We start from the raw sequence: 14,510 nt of genomic DNA, 5'->3' as shown, positions 1-14,510 counted from the left end.
CTCAAATTCCAGAGTTTCTCCTTCTATCACTCCAAAACCAGATGCTCCACTTGGGCTCCTACTCCCCTTCTCCCCTTCCTTTGTGACATTTTGCCTGCAATTACTCCTGTCTGTCCTTTATCTTCAATCTCTTCCTTTTGCAATATGAGACTAAAGTGCTCAACATTCTCATTTGAAAATTGAGATAGCTGTCAGACCCAAAATGCCTGCGTGCTAATGCCCTTGGCTCTCCTAACAACAGTAATTTATGCTTTTGGTCTCTTATGTTCTCACTTCCTCAACACACTAAAATTTGAACCCTGCTTCCATGACCCTGACCTAATTCTCTATGTCATATATACAGGAGACTGATATACATGAGTGACTTCTTAATTTTTTTCAATGGGGACAATATTCCTTTAACTTTCTTATTTATGTATTTATTTGTTTATTAATCTATCTATGTACTGTATCTATCTATCTATCTATCTATCTATTTAAATCCAAGTTAGTTAGTATATAGTAAAATAATGATTTCAGGAGTAGATTCCAGTGATTTATCCCCTATGTATAACACCCAATGCTCATCTCAACAAGTGTCTCTTACTTAAGTCTCCTTCCATTTATCCCATCTGTCCACCCACAACCCCTCCAGCAACCCTCAATTTGTTCCCTGTATTTAAGAGTGTCTTATGTTTTGCCCCCTTCCTTGTTTTTACATTATTTTTGCTTCCCTTCCCTTATGTTCATCTGTTTTGTGTCTTAAATTCCTCATATGACTGAAGTCATATAATATTTGTCTTTCTCTGACTAATTTGGCTTAGCATAATACCCTCTAGTTCCATCCACATAGTTGCAAATGGCAAGATTTCATTCTTTTTGATTGCCTAGTCAATCCATTATATATATATATATATATATATATATATATATATATGCACACACATATATATATATATATATACCATTGGTATATATACCAATGGTATATATACCATTATGGTATATATGTATACCATATGTATACCATATACCGTATATATACCAATGGTATATATACCATTATATATATATATATATAATGGTTATATGTATATATATATATATATAATGGTATATATGGTGTATATATATATATATGTATAATGGTATATATGGTATAATGGTGTATATATATATATATATACACACACAAACATATATATATATAAAATGGTATATATATATACATATATACATATGTAATATATATATATACATATATACATATGTGTATATATATATATATATATATATACACCAATTTTTCTTTATCTATTCATCCATTGATTGACATTTGGGCTCTCTCCATACTTTGGCTATTGTTGATAATGCTTCTACAAACATTGGGGTGCACGTGCCCCTTTGAAACAGTGCACTTCTATACTTTGGATAAATACCTGGTAGTACAATTTCTGGGTCATAGGGTAGTTCTATTTTTAATTTTTTGAGGAACCTCTGTACTGTTTTCCAGAGTAACTGCACCAGTTTGCATTCCTACCAACAGTGCAGAAGAATTCCTCCTTCTCCACATCTTGCCAACACCTGTTGTTGCCTGAGTTGTTAATTTTAGCCAGTCTGACTGGTATGAGGTGGTATCTCATTGTGGCTTTAATTTTGTATTTCCCTGATGATGAGTGATGTTGAGCAGTTTTTCATGTGTCGGTTTGCCATCTAGATGTCTTCTTTGGAGAAGTGTCTTTTCATGTCTTTTGCCCATTTCTTCACAGGTTTCTTTGTTTTGGACCTGGACTCTTGTTTTTTGGGAGCTTTTTTATTATTAAAGTTTTTATTTTGCTTTTGTTTCCTTTGCTTCCAGTGACGTGATGAGTAAGAAGTTTCTGTGGCCAAGGTGAAAGAGGTTTTTGCATGCTTTCCCCTAGAGGATTTTGATGGCTTCTTGTCTTACATTTAGGTCTTTCATCCATTTTGAACTTATTTTTGTGTATGGTGTAAGAAAGTGGTCCAGGTTCATTTTTCTGCATGTCACAGTGCAGTTTTCCCAGCACCATTTTCTAAAGAGACTGTCTTTATTCCACTGGATATTCTTTCGTGCTTTGTCAAAGATTCATTGGTCATACATTTGTGGGTCCATTTCTGGGTTCTCTATTCTGTTCCAAGGATCTGAATGTGTGTTTTTGTGCCAGTACCATACTGTCTTGATGATTCCAGCTTTATAATACATCTTGAAGTCCAGGATTGTGATGCTTTCAGCTTTGGTTTTCTCTGTCAGGATTGTTTTGGCTATTTGGGGTCTTTTGTGGTTCCATACAAATTTTAAGATTGTTTATTCTCTGTGAAGAATGCTGGGCTTATTTTGATAAGGATTGCACTGAATATGTAGATTGCTTTGAGTAGTATTGACATTTGAACAATATTTGTTCTTCCAATCCAGGAGCATGGAATATTTTTCCATTTTTTTGTCTTTTTCAATTTCTTTCATAAGCTTTCTATAGTTTTCAGTGTATAGATTTTTCACCTCTTTGGTTAGATTTATTCCTAGGTATTGTATGGTTTTGGGTGCAATTGTAAATGGGATTGATTCCTTGATTTCTCTTTCTGTTGCTTCATTATTGATGTACAGGAATGCAATTGATTTCTGTGCATTGATCTTATATCCTGCGACTTTGCTGAATTTATGAATCACTTCTAGCAGTTTTCTTGTGGAATCTTTTGAGTTTTCCATATAAAGTATCGTGTCATCTGCAAAGAGTGAAAGTTTGACCTCCTCCTGGCCGATTTGGATGCCTTTTATTCCTTTTGTTGTCTGATTGCTCAGGCTAAGATTTCCAATGCTATATTGAATAACAGTGGCAAGAGTGGACATCCCTGTCTTGTTCCTGACCTTAGGTGAAAAGCTGTCAGTTTTTCCCCATTGAGGATGATATTATTGTTGGGTCTTTTGTATATGGCTTTTATGATCTTGAAGTATGATCCTTCTATTCCAACTTTCTTGAGGATTTTTATCAAGAAAGGATGCTGTATTTTGTCAAATGCTTTCTGTGCATCTATTGAGAGGATCATGTGGTTCTCATCCTTTCTTTTATTGATGTGATGTATCACATTGATTGTTTTGCGGATATTAAACCAGCCCTGCATGCCAGGTATAAATCCCACTTGGTTGTGCTGAACAATTTTTTTAATGTATTGTTGGATCCAGTTGGCTAATATCTTGTTGAGGTTTTTTGCATCCATGTTCATCAGGGAAATTGATATGTAGTTCTCTTTTTTAATGGGGTCTTTGTCTAGTTTTGGAATCCAGGTAATGCTGGCTTCATAGAATGAGTTTGGAAATTTTCCTTCCATTTCTATTTTTTTGGAAAAGCTTCAAAAGAATGGATGTTAACTCTGCTTTAAATGTTTGGTAGAATTCCCCTGGACTCTTGTTTTTTGGGAAGTTTTTATTGTTAATTAGATTTTTTACTGATTATGGGTCTATTCAAATTTTCTATTTCTTCTTGTTTTAGTTTTGGTAGTTTACATGTTTCTAGGTATTTGTCCATTTCTTCCAGATTGCCCAATTTATTGGCATATAATTGCTCATAATATTTTCTTATTATTGCTTGTATTTCTGCTGTGTTGGTTGTGATCTCTCCTCTTTCATTCTTGATTTTATTTACTTGGGTCCTTTCCTTTTTTCTTTTTGATCAAACTGGCTAGGGGTTTATCAATTTTGTTAATTCTTTCAAAGAACCAGCTACTGGTTTTTTGTGTTTTTGTGTTTTTTGTGTTTTTTGGTTTTTTTGTTTGTTTGTTTTGGTTTCAATAGCATTGATTTTTTGCTCTAATCTTTATTATTTCCCATCTTCTGCTGGTTTAGGGTTTTATTTGCTGTTCTTTTTCCAGATCTTTAAGTGTAAGGTTAGGTTGTGTATTTGAGACCTTTCTTTTTTCTGTAGGAAGGCCTGTATTGCTATATACTTCCCTCTTCTGACTGTCTTGGCTGCATCCCAGAGATTTTGGGCTGTGGTGTTATCATTTTCATTGGCTTCCATGCACTTTTTAATTTCCTCTTTAATGTTTTGGTTAGCCTATTCATTCTTCAGTAAGATGTTCTTTAGTTTCCAAGTACTTGTTATCTTTCCAAATTTTTTCTTGTGGTTGATTTCAAGTTTCATAGCATTGTGGTCTGAAAATATGCATGGTATTATCTCTATCTTTTTGTACTTGTTGAGGGACGATTTGTGTCCGCGTGTGTGATCTATTCTGGAGAATGTTCCATGTGCACTCAAGAAGAATGTGTATTCTGCTGCTTTAGGATGAAATATTATGAATATATCCATTAAGTCCATCTAGTCCAGGGTGTCATTAAAAGGAATTGTTTCCTTGTTGATTTTCTGTTTAGATGGCCTGTCCATTGCTGTAAGTGGGGTGTTGAAGTCCCCTACTATTAAGGTATTATTATCAATGAGTTTCTGTGTTCATGATTAATTGATTTATTTATTTGGGTACTTCCATGTTTGGAGCATAAGTGTTTACAATTGTTAAATCTTCTTGGTGGATAGACACATTATGATATAATGCCCTTCTTCATCTCATTACAGTCTTTATTTTAAAGTCTAGATTGTTTTGGGGTGCCTGGGTGGCTCAGTTGGTGAGGCATCCGACTTTGGCTCAGGTCATGATCTCTTGATTTGTGAGTTTGAGTCCTGCCTTGGCCTCTGTGTTGACAGCTCAGAGCCTGGAACCTGCTTCTGATTCTGTGTCTCCCTCTCTTCCTCTGTCCCTACCCTGTTCATGCTCTCCCTCTCTCTCTCAAGAATAAATAAAACATTAAAAAAAAAAAAAGTAAAGCCTAGATTGTCTGATATAAGTATGACTGCTTTGGCTTCCTTTTAGTGACTATTAGTGTGATAGATGGTTCTCCATCCCCTTACTTTCAATCTGAAGGTATTTTAAGGTGTAAAATGGATCTCTTGTAAACAGCATATAAATGGATCCTCTTTTCTTATCCATTCTGTTACTCTATGTCTTTTGATTAGGACGTTTAGTCCATTGATATTTGGAGTGAGTACTGAAAGATATGAATTTGTTGCCATCATTGTGTCTGTAGAGTTGGAGTTTCTGGTGGTATGCTCTGTTCCTTTCTAGTCTTCGTTGTTTTTGGTCTTTTTTGATTTTTTTTTCATCTTTTTTTTTTCCCTTAGAGAGTGCCTCTTAAAATTTCTAGCAGGGTGGGTTTAGTGATCACGAACTCCTTTAATTTTTGTTTGCCTGGAAATCCTTTTATCTCTTCTTATATTTTGAATGACAGCCTTGCTGGATAAAGAATTCTTGGATGCATATTTTTCTGATTCAGCATATTGAAATATCCTGCCACTCCTTTCTGGCCTGCCAAGTTTCTGTGGACAGGTCTGATGCAAACCTGATCTGTCTTCCTTTGTAGGTTAAGGACTTTTTCCCTTGCTGCTTTCATGATTCTTTGCCTGAGTATTTTGTGAATTTAGCCATGATATGCCTTGTTGATGGTCGGTCTTTGTTGAATTTAACGGGAGTTATCTGTGCTTCCTGGATTTTGATGTCTGTGTCTTTCCCCAGGTTAGGAAAGTTTTCTGCTAGGATTTGCTCACATAAACCTTCTACCCACTTTTCTCTCTCTTCATCTTCTGGGCCCCCTATGATTCTCATGTTATTCCTTTTTAATGAGTCACTGAGTTCTCTAATTCTTGTATAGTTCTCTTTTGCCTTAGTCTCCCTTTTTTTTTCTGCTTCATTATTCTACATAAGTTTGTCCTCTATATCACTGGTTCGCTGCTCTGCTTCATCCATCCTTGCCACCGTGGCATCCATTCAAGATTACATCTCAGTTATAACATTTTTAATTTCATCCTTACTAGATTTTATGTTTATTATCTCCACAGAAAGGGATTCTATGCATTTTCCAGCCCCAGCTAGTATTATTATTATCATGATTCTAAATTCTGGTTCAGACATCTTGCTTGTATCTGTGTTGATTAAGTCCCTGGCTGTCATTTCTTCCTGTTCTTTCTTTTGGGGTGAATTCCTTCATTTCATCATTTTGAAGGAAGAAAAGGAATTAATAAAATTAAAAAAATTAAAATTAAAAAATGAAAACAACACAAAAAAATCAAATACTGGATGCTATATCCTGTGTTTTGGTCTGGTTGTTGAAAGAAACTTTGTACAATAGAGTTGTACAAATTTTGTAAAATAGAGTTTACAAACTTTGTAAAATAGAGAAAAGAAAAAAAGAAAACATTTGAAAATTAAAAAAATGAACACAATAAAATAGAATAAAATGAAATGATGAAAGTAAAATAGAATTTAAAAAATTTACAAAAAATATAGTAGAAGAAAATTAAAGAAAATCTTTTTTATAAAACTGGAAAATAAAATATTTTTTTTCTCTTTCTGTATTCACGAATAAAAGAAAAAGAAAAAAAATAAATAAATGGGTCAGTGAACAGAATGAAATACGATGGAAATTACCTCTAGTTTCCCCTGGAAGTCAAACTATGAAGCACTTTACAGTCCGCAAACTAAGCTGGCAGAGAGACCTGTGGTGTTCCTCAAGAGTGTGGTTGGCCCAGTTGGGCAGGTTTTGCTGTAACAGCTCCATTCTCCACTAGATATTGCTGCTTAGTTTACTGGGGTTGATGGTTGTGGTGTGTGTAGGCATGTAAGAGTGTGTGCAGCAGGGGAGAAAATGGTGTCACCCAGCGACCCAGTCCCTAGTTTCAGACTCTGTGCTCTCCCCATAGGACAATCAAGCACCCCTACTTTTCTCTGTCTTCAGTCCACTCCTTGCTTCTACACTGTCCACAACCAAACCATCAGCCTTCTAGGCAGCACCTCCTTCCCAAATTTTATATCAGATGGGGCTGTGTTTCCAAATCCCTCACTTCTGAAGGCCCTGTAGCTTTGACCCTCTCAGACCCTCTGGAGGAGGGTCTTGCAGAACAATGGAACATTCATGTGACCATGATGCTGTATATGCCCAGAGACTGTGGCTGGGTGCCAGCCTGCCCCAGAAAATGTTGGCACAATTGTGTAGCAGTAGCATTTCAGGGATTATGGTAAATCACAACACACATCTGGCATCAGGCTTCACCCTTAACATCCTTATTCCAACACCAGTGAATGTGGTTGTTCTCTGGGTCCACTAGGACCTTTGCCTGTGGTGAAGCTGTACAGTCTCTACCAAATGTCCTCCCAAAATGAGAACCATCTCTTCCCATGTGACCCGAGGACCCCTCAGACCTCACTTTCTGCTCCTGGGGATTAGCTCCTCCAGGTATTTCTGCTCCTCCAGGTATTGAGCTGCAGAGTTTCAAACTCTGTTCTCTCCCTGTTTATAGAGTCTTAATGGAATTTAAACCCTCTCATTTCTCCTTTCTCCCTTTTCTGTTCAGTCTTTTGTGGCTATTTCCTCTTTCTCTCCAGTTGCTTTGGGGAGGGGTACTTTTACTGTACTCTCCCCCCATGTCCATCCTCTCTCTGCAAGCAAAAACAGCTCCCTACCATGTGAGACTTGTCGCTCCCTAAGTTCATCTCTCCATGCTGCGTACCTGTCAGAGTTTTTGGTTTAAGTTGTGCAGATTGTTGTGTTAATCCTCAAATCAAGTTTCCTAGGTGTGTAAGATGGTTTGGTGTTAATCTAGCTTCATTTCAGGGACTAGAGAGGCAAAAAAACTTTCATGCTGCTCCGCCATCTTGGCCCCTCTCAGAAAGTGTCTTTCTTTTACTTTCTAATGATACATTTGACCTTCTGATGATTCCTTTTTTATCTGAAATCTGACGTCTTGAATCCTGTAGGGTGATTCCCTTCTGACTCATTGAACCTCTTGTTGACCTGTATTACTGGATTCAGTTCCTCTGCCTGCCTTGTCAAAATTTGCGTGTGCTGATCTCAGTCTTTTCATTTCACTTTGCAACTTCTCCCAAATAACTTTACACACTTTTGTGGTTTGAAGTAATGCGAAGTTTTTACTGCAATTATGCTTCCTAACTATGTATTTCTAATAATTTTTTCCTGAACTTCAAGCTGTAAATGCGCCTGCCCGATATGCGGCCATATCTTGACATTCCACAGACATTTTAGGCTGTATATATCAAAAAATAAATTCACTATTTTTGGGCCCTCTCCTTGACATTCCCTTGCATTTTTGTTTCAGTTTGTGTTCCCTTCAATTCATTCAGTTACCTATTTCAGAAACATGTCAATCATCCTTATGACCTCTTCCTTCTTAACCCAGAAACACAACATTCAGTTGTACAGTTTATACACTGAAAATGTAGGCCCAGACCTGACCATAGGGATGGATTCAGGAGTTGGCAAATATTTTTCTGTAAAAAATATTCAGGAGTTGTATATAGTAAATACTTTGAGTTTTGCATAGCATATGGTTTTTCTGTTGCAACTACCCGATTCTGCTGCTGTAATGTGAAAGCGCCATAGACAACATGTAAACACATGAATGTGGCTGTATTCCAATGAAAATTTTCTTACAGTAACAGGTACAGTGTGCCATTTCCTGGGATGGAGCTAGGATTGCTGAAATTCAGCCTATGTTCTACTTGGCTAAACCATGGGTCCAACCCAGGCAATGTTATTGGACTAGAAGTCATCATGCCTTTAGCCTCCATCTCTAAATTTGATCATCTCATCATTTTAATTTTACTTTCCAAATATTTCTTGAATACATGCCTTTTCTTTTCTAAATTTGTTGCCATTAACTAAATTTAGTCCTCAACTAGTATTTCAAAGCCTTCCTAGTCTGACTTTCAAATCTTATAAACAAATCTTATAAACAAAATTCAAATCAAACCATGCCACCCACAACATGAAAAGAAAGTTCTTATGTACTTTATTGAAAGCACATTTGATATGATTTTCTAGTCTTATCTGCTATCACCTTTTCTGTTGAGCTTTGTATTCCAGTAACACTGAATCATCTGTAGTCCCAAGAAGGAGTTATCTCTATTTATCCACTATCTCTTCTTTTTTACTGCCTTCCCATTTTCAAATTTTCACATACCAAAGTCACTTTCAGACTCTAATACTAGCCCCAATTCTCATATTTCTACAAATACTTCCCTTTAATATCCTACAACCACTGACAGAATTAACAACTCCCTCTTCTTTGCAATTTATTAAGCTTATACACATATCAGTAACCGAACATATAACACTGCATATACACAGATATATCTGACTATACTTTTTTCTGCCTTAGTAGACCATATGCTCTTTAAGCTCAAGGATTGTATTTCAGTCATCTGTGAGTGTACAGTGCTTAGCATAAGTCTCAGCATGGCGTGAATTCTCAATATTTGTTCAACTGAACTGACCTGAATTCTACTTTAAGACTGAAATTTGAAAGAAGCTACTGCCCTGATGCTGCTTCCCAAAGAGGTCAGAAATACTGAGATGTTTATATTTTGAATGCAGAAAGAACTTCCAGATCATTATAGACCTTGGATGGAAATTGCTAACAAACTCCCTCACTTGATTGAGAGTCACCAGCTTCAAGCTCAAGTGGACAAGGTATATCTTTTTTTCATTATTCTCCTTAAGTTCTTCTCACCTTCCTATTTTCATCCCCGTACCACTTTTTTTTCTCAGCACTGTGAAAGTGTGTCAAGGACCCAGGGACACCAAATGTTGCCACTGAGATTACCAAAAAGGGTATCTCACATTTCCTAAAGAGTGGAATGACTACTTCTTCATATGACACATGTATTTCCATAAAATTTCCAGAGTCTGCACAAAACAATTTCTGGAACATATTAAGCCCTCAACAAATATTTGCCTGAAAAAGGAAGGCAGTCTGGTTGGGAATTGTAGGCAAGTTGATGGATAAGGTCTACCTTGAGAAGGATGAGCATAGGAATTCTCAGTGTCCTCATTGCATGTCACATGGTCAGGTTTCCTCTGCCTTAATTTTACCATCCGGGTCTTAGAGAGTATTGGACTCAAGAGAATTGCTGAGTTTTAAAGTCAGGGTTGGTAGGTCTGCAAAAATAATTGATAAAAGGAGCAATATTTTCCAAGAGTGAATAAGAGACAGTGAAATTTCTTGGTCCTGGAAGTACTGACATTACCACACAGTAATAATAAGAAGATATAATTGGAAGAATATAGACTTTGATTTGGAAAGACCTGAGTTTGAATCTTGGTTTTTATCACTTAGTAGCTATCTAACTTGTAAACAGATTACTTCACCCAAGTAACTCTGCTTCATTATTTATAGAAGAGGAGTAATTCTGGTGTCATAGAGTTGTGGGAACTACATGGCTTTGAATAACCCTCTGTATTCCTTGCTACTTCACAGTGCTCAATATATATTTATATTTCCATCTAGTCTCCTCTCCATCAGCTTTAATCCCACGTATTTGGAATACCATGTGGTTTCAGAGATACAAGAAAGGTTTTTCATTCTCTCAAACTCTCCATCACTGACTTAAACATATTTAGTATCTATAAATACTAATGCATTTAAATATACTTCCTAGATGTCTGCTAAGTTCAGGCACAAGATTGGAAATCCTGGAAAAGATTCAAGAGACTGTCTTCAACATTTATGAAGATGGCAAATTAAACCTAAGAATGTATTTTCCTGCTGCATAAAGTCTTATCAATATGACAAAGAAATACAAGAAGAAGAAGAAAAATAATAAAATATCTTTAAAAGCAGGAAAACAAGAGAAAGTACCAAAGGTGGATAAAACTTAAAAAACTGTATCACATCAAGCAAATTACATCAGAGTCTGTGGTATGCATGCCAAGCATTCAACCAAAGTAAATTAAGCCTCTGTAGCCTCCCTCTCCCATGTCAGAGTAACAGGACATAGAAACAAGGTGGAGTCTGGGATAGTCTGTAGAAGGACAGATTAAGATTCAATTTGTGAACTACACAATTCTCTGCACCAGGCTTTCCTCAGGTTCTGTTTGATTAAACTGTCATGAGTGAAATGAAAGACTCATTGAATTGGTGCTCTGCATATGTTAAATATCAATGAGAAAAAACTAGGAGTGTCCAGCTAACTTCTGGCCACTGAATACATGGGAGATGGGGAAACAGCTTAGTACAGCAGTGAAAATAATCCCCAGACACTTCTACTGGGTTGAATAGTGTTTCACCAGAAATAGTGTCCATTTGGAAACTGTGACTGTAACCTTATTTGGAAATAAGGTCTTTGCAGATAAAATCAAGGTAAATGAGGTCATACTGTATTAGGGTGCACTCTAATCCAATATGACTGGTGTATTTATAAGAAGAAAGAAATATGGCCAGAGACCTACGAACGATTGGGGAAGAACACCATATGAAGATAGAGGCAGAGATAGAAATAATGTATGTATAAGCCAAAGTGTCAACAGTTGCTGGTAATCACCAGAAACTGAGAAGGGAACATGGAACAGATTGTCCCTCAGAAATTCCAGAGGGAACCAACCTTACAAACACCTTAATTTGAGACTTCTATTGTCCAGAATTGTGAGTTCTATAGTTTTAAGCTTCTGAGTTTGTGTTCATTAGTTGAGGCAGCCCTAGGAAACTATTACAACACTCTTGGCCAGTCTCTACATTTCTAATTACTTAAAAAAACATCTAACTACATGAAACCACTTTTAAGACTTCACTGGGGCACTTGGCTGCTCAGTTGGTAAAGCATGAACCTCTTGATCTTGGTGTTGTAGGTTTGAGTCCCACACTGGGTGTAGGGATTACTTTTAAATAAAAAAAAAAAAAGATTTTTAAAAAAGGACTTCACCAGCTCAGGCTCATACTGAATCAATTGGAAATCAGTCATAAAAAGTAATCATTATGGTTTCCAGGGCCATATATGGAGCTACAGACTAAAAACATGTTCTCTTGAGACCTTTACTTTGCGCAGGCAACACAATAATTGAATTTACAGTTTTGATCTTAAAGTACCTCAAGGCCAACCACCTTGCTCTTAGAAAGCCCCAATATACCTATCTATGTTTAGGTACAAAACAAACAAACTTGTTTTTGGTTTAGATGCATCCATCTTCTTCCCGAAAGCGTCCCCTTTCTCCACTCCACTGCTACAAAACATTACAGGCAACAGACTTGCTCAGAGGAAGCTACACAAGAGGAATCTCAGTAGGATTCTGGAAACATGATAAGGGAAGCTATATTAGCTATTATTTCTGGTAAAACTGACCACCATTCCTGAACATGAATAAATAATATCAAATTACCATGTGATATAAAGAGAAGGGGTAAGTCAAAAAGCAGTAAGAAGGGTCTGGACATTCAGAACAAATGGCTGTGATGAATCAATGTTTTTAAACATATTAAAGCAGCAGAATACCCATTCTTTTTGAAAGCACATGGAACATTTAGAGAATGGATAATTTACTGGGGCACAAATCACCCTTCAACTACAAAAAGATCGAAATCATACCATGAATATTTTATAACAACAATGCCATGAAGCTTGAAGTTAACCACATGAAAAATTATGGAAAGACCACAAATACATGAAAGTTAAAGAACATCCTACTAAAGAATGAGTGGGTTGACCAGGAAATTAAAAATGAAAGTAAGAAGCATATGGAAGCAAATGAAAATGAAAACATGACAGTTCAAAACCTTTGGGATGCAGAAAAGGGAGTCCTAATAAGGAAGCATATTGCAATACAGGCCTATCTAAAGAAGAAATAAAAGTCTCAAATATACAAGCTAGAAGAGGAACAATAAATAAAGTCTAAAGCCCATGAAAGAAGGGACATGATAAAGATTAGAGAGGAAATAAGTGATAGAGAAACAAACAAACAAACAAACAAAAACAGCAGAACAGATCAGTAAAACCAAGAGCTGGTTCTTCAAGAGAATTAATAAAATTGATAAACCCTTAGCCAGACTTAACAAAAAGAAAGGAGAAAGGACCCAGAAAATAAAATTGCAAATGAAAAGGGAGAGATCACAATCAATACCACAGAAATACAAACAACTATAATAAAGCCTTATGAAAAATTATATGCCACCAAACTGGGCAATTTGGAGAAAAATGGACAAATTCCTAGAAACATACAAACTACCAAAACTGAAACAGGAAAAACTAGAAAATTTGAGCAAATCCATAACCAGCAAAGAATTTGCATCAGTAATCAAAAATCTCCCAACAAACAAAAGTCTTCTCAAACTGTTCCAAAAACTAGAAATGAGAGGAAAACTTCCAAAGTCGTTTTACAAGGTCATCATTATCTTGATTCCAAAACCAGACAAAGAGCCCACTAAAAAGGAGAATTACAGGCCAATATTCCTGATGAACCTGGATGTAAAATTTCTCAACAAGATGCTAGCAAATCAAATTCAACAGTATTAAAAGAATTATTCACCATTATCAAGTGAGATTTATTTCTAGACTGAAGGGCTGGTCAATATTCACAAATCAATCAATGTTATACACCACAGTAATAAAAGAAAGGGCAAGAACCATATGATCCTATCAACAGATCCAGAAAAATCATTTGACAAAATATAGCATCCATTCTTGATAAAAACCTTCAACAAAGTAGGGATAGATGGAACATGCCTCAACATCATAAAGGGCATATATGAAAGATCCACAGCTAATATCATCCTCAATGGTGAAAAACTGAGAACCATTTCTCTATGGTCAGGAATAAGACAAGGATATCTATCTACTCTCACCATTACTATTTAATATGGTACTGAAAGTCTTAGCCTCAGCAATCAGACAACAAAAAGAACTAAAAGGCATCCAATTGGCAAGGAAGACGTTAAACTTCTTCTCTATGTGCAGAGAACATTATACTCTATGTAGGAAACCCAAAAGTTATAAAATTGTTAGAACTAATACATGAATTCAGTAAAGTCACAGGATATAAAGTCAACATATAGAAATCTGTTGCATTTCTATACACCAGTAATAAAGCAGCAGAAAAAGAAATAAAGGAATTGATCCCATTTGCAATTGCACCCAAAACAATAAGATACATATGAATAAACCTAACCAAAGAGGCAAATGATCTGTACTCTGAAAACTATAGAACACTTATGAAAGAAACTGAAAAAGACACAAGAAATGGAAAAAACATTCCATATTCATGAATTGGAAGAACAAACATTGTTAAAATGCCCATACTACCCAAAGCAATGTATACATTCAATGCAATCCCTATCAAAATACCACCAGCATTTTTCACAGAGCTAGAACAAACGATTCTAAAATTTGTATGGAACCACAAAAGACCCCAAATAGCCAAAGCAATCCTGAGAAAGAACAGCAAAACTGGGGGCATCACGACTCCAGACTTCAAGCTTTAATGCAAAGCTTGTCCTCAAGACATTTGTCCTCAAGACAATATGGTACTGGCACAAAAACAGACACATAGATCAGTGGAACAGAATAGGAAACCCAGAAATGGACCCCCAACTATATGGTCAATTCATCTTTGACAAAGCAGGAAAGACTATCCAATGGAAAAAAAGACAGCCTCTTCAACAAATGGTTTTGGGAAAACTGGATGACAA

At 36.1% G+C, this 14,510-nt stretch overlaps 1 protein-coding gene across 2 annotated transcripts in view; it reads left to right on the top strand.

The window, feature by feature from the left end:
- Nucleotides 1-14,510, top strand: part of IDO2 (indoleamine 2,3-dioxygenase 2) — a 73,773-nt gene that overhangs the window by 19,476 nt on the left and 39,787 nt on the right. Inside the window, exon 2 of one of the 2 annotated variants that reach the window (XM_023252573.2) lies at nucleotides 9,431-9,526. The exons of the other annotated variant lie outside the window; for it this stretch is intronic. Within the exon in view, the coding sequence (XP_023108341.1) occupies nucleotides 9,431-9,526 (96 nt within the window). The remainder of the gene's footprint in view (nucleotides 1-9,430; nucleotides 9,527-14,510) is intronic. 2 annotated transcript variants of the gene reach the window in all.

This window comes from Felis catus, chromosome B1, assembly GCF_018350175.1.
Source record: "Felis catus isolate Fca126 chromosome B1, F.catus_Fca126_mat1.0, whole genome shotgun sequence".
Classification (NCBI taxonomy): Eukaryota; Metazoa; Chordata; class Mammalia; order Carnivora; family Felidae; genus Felis; species Felis catus.
This window is presented reverse-complemented; position numbering and strand designations above follow the sequence as displayed.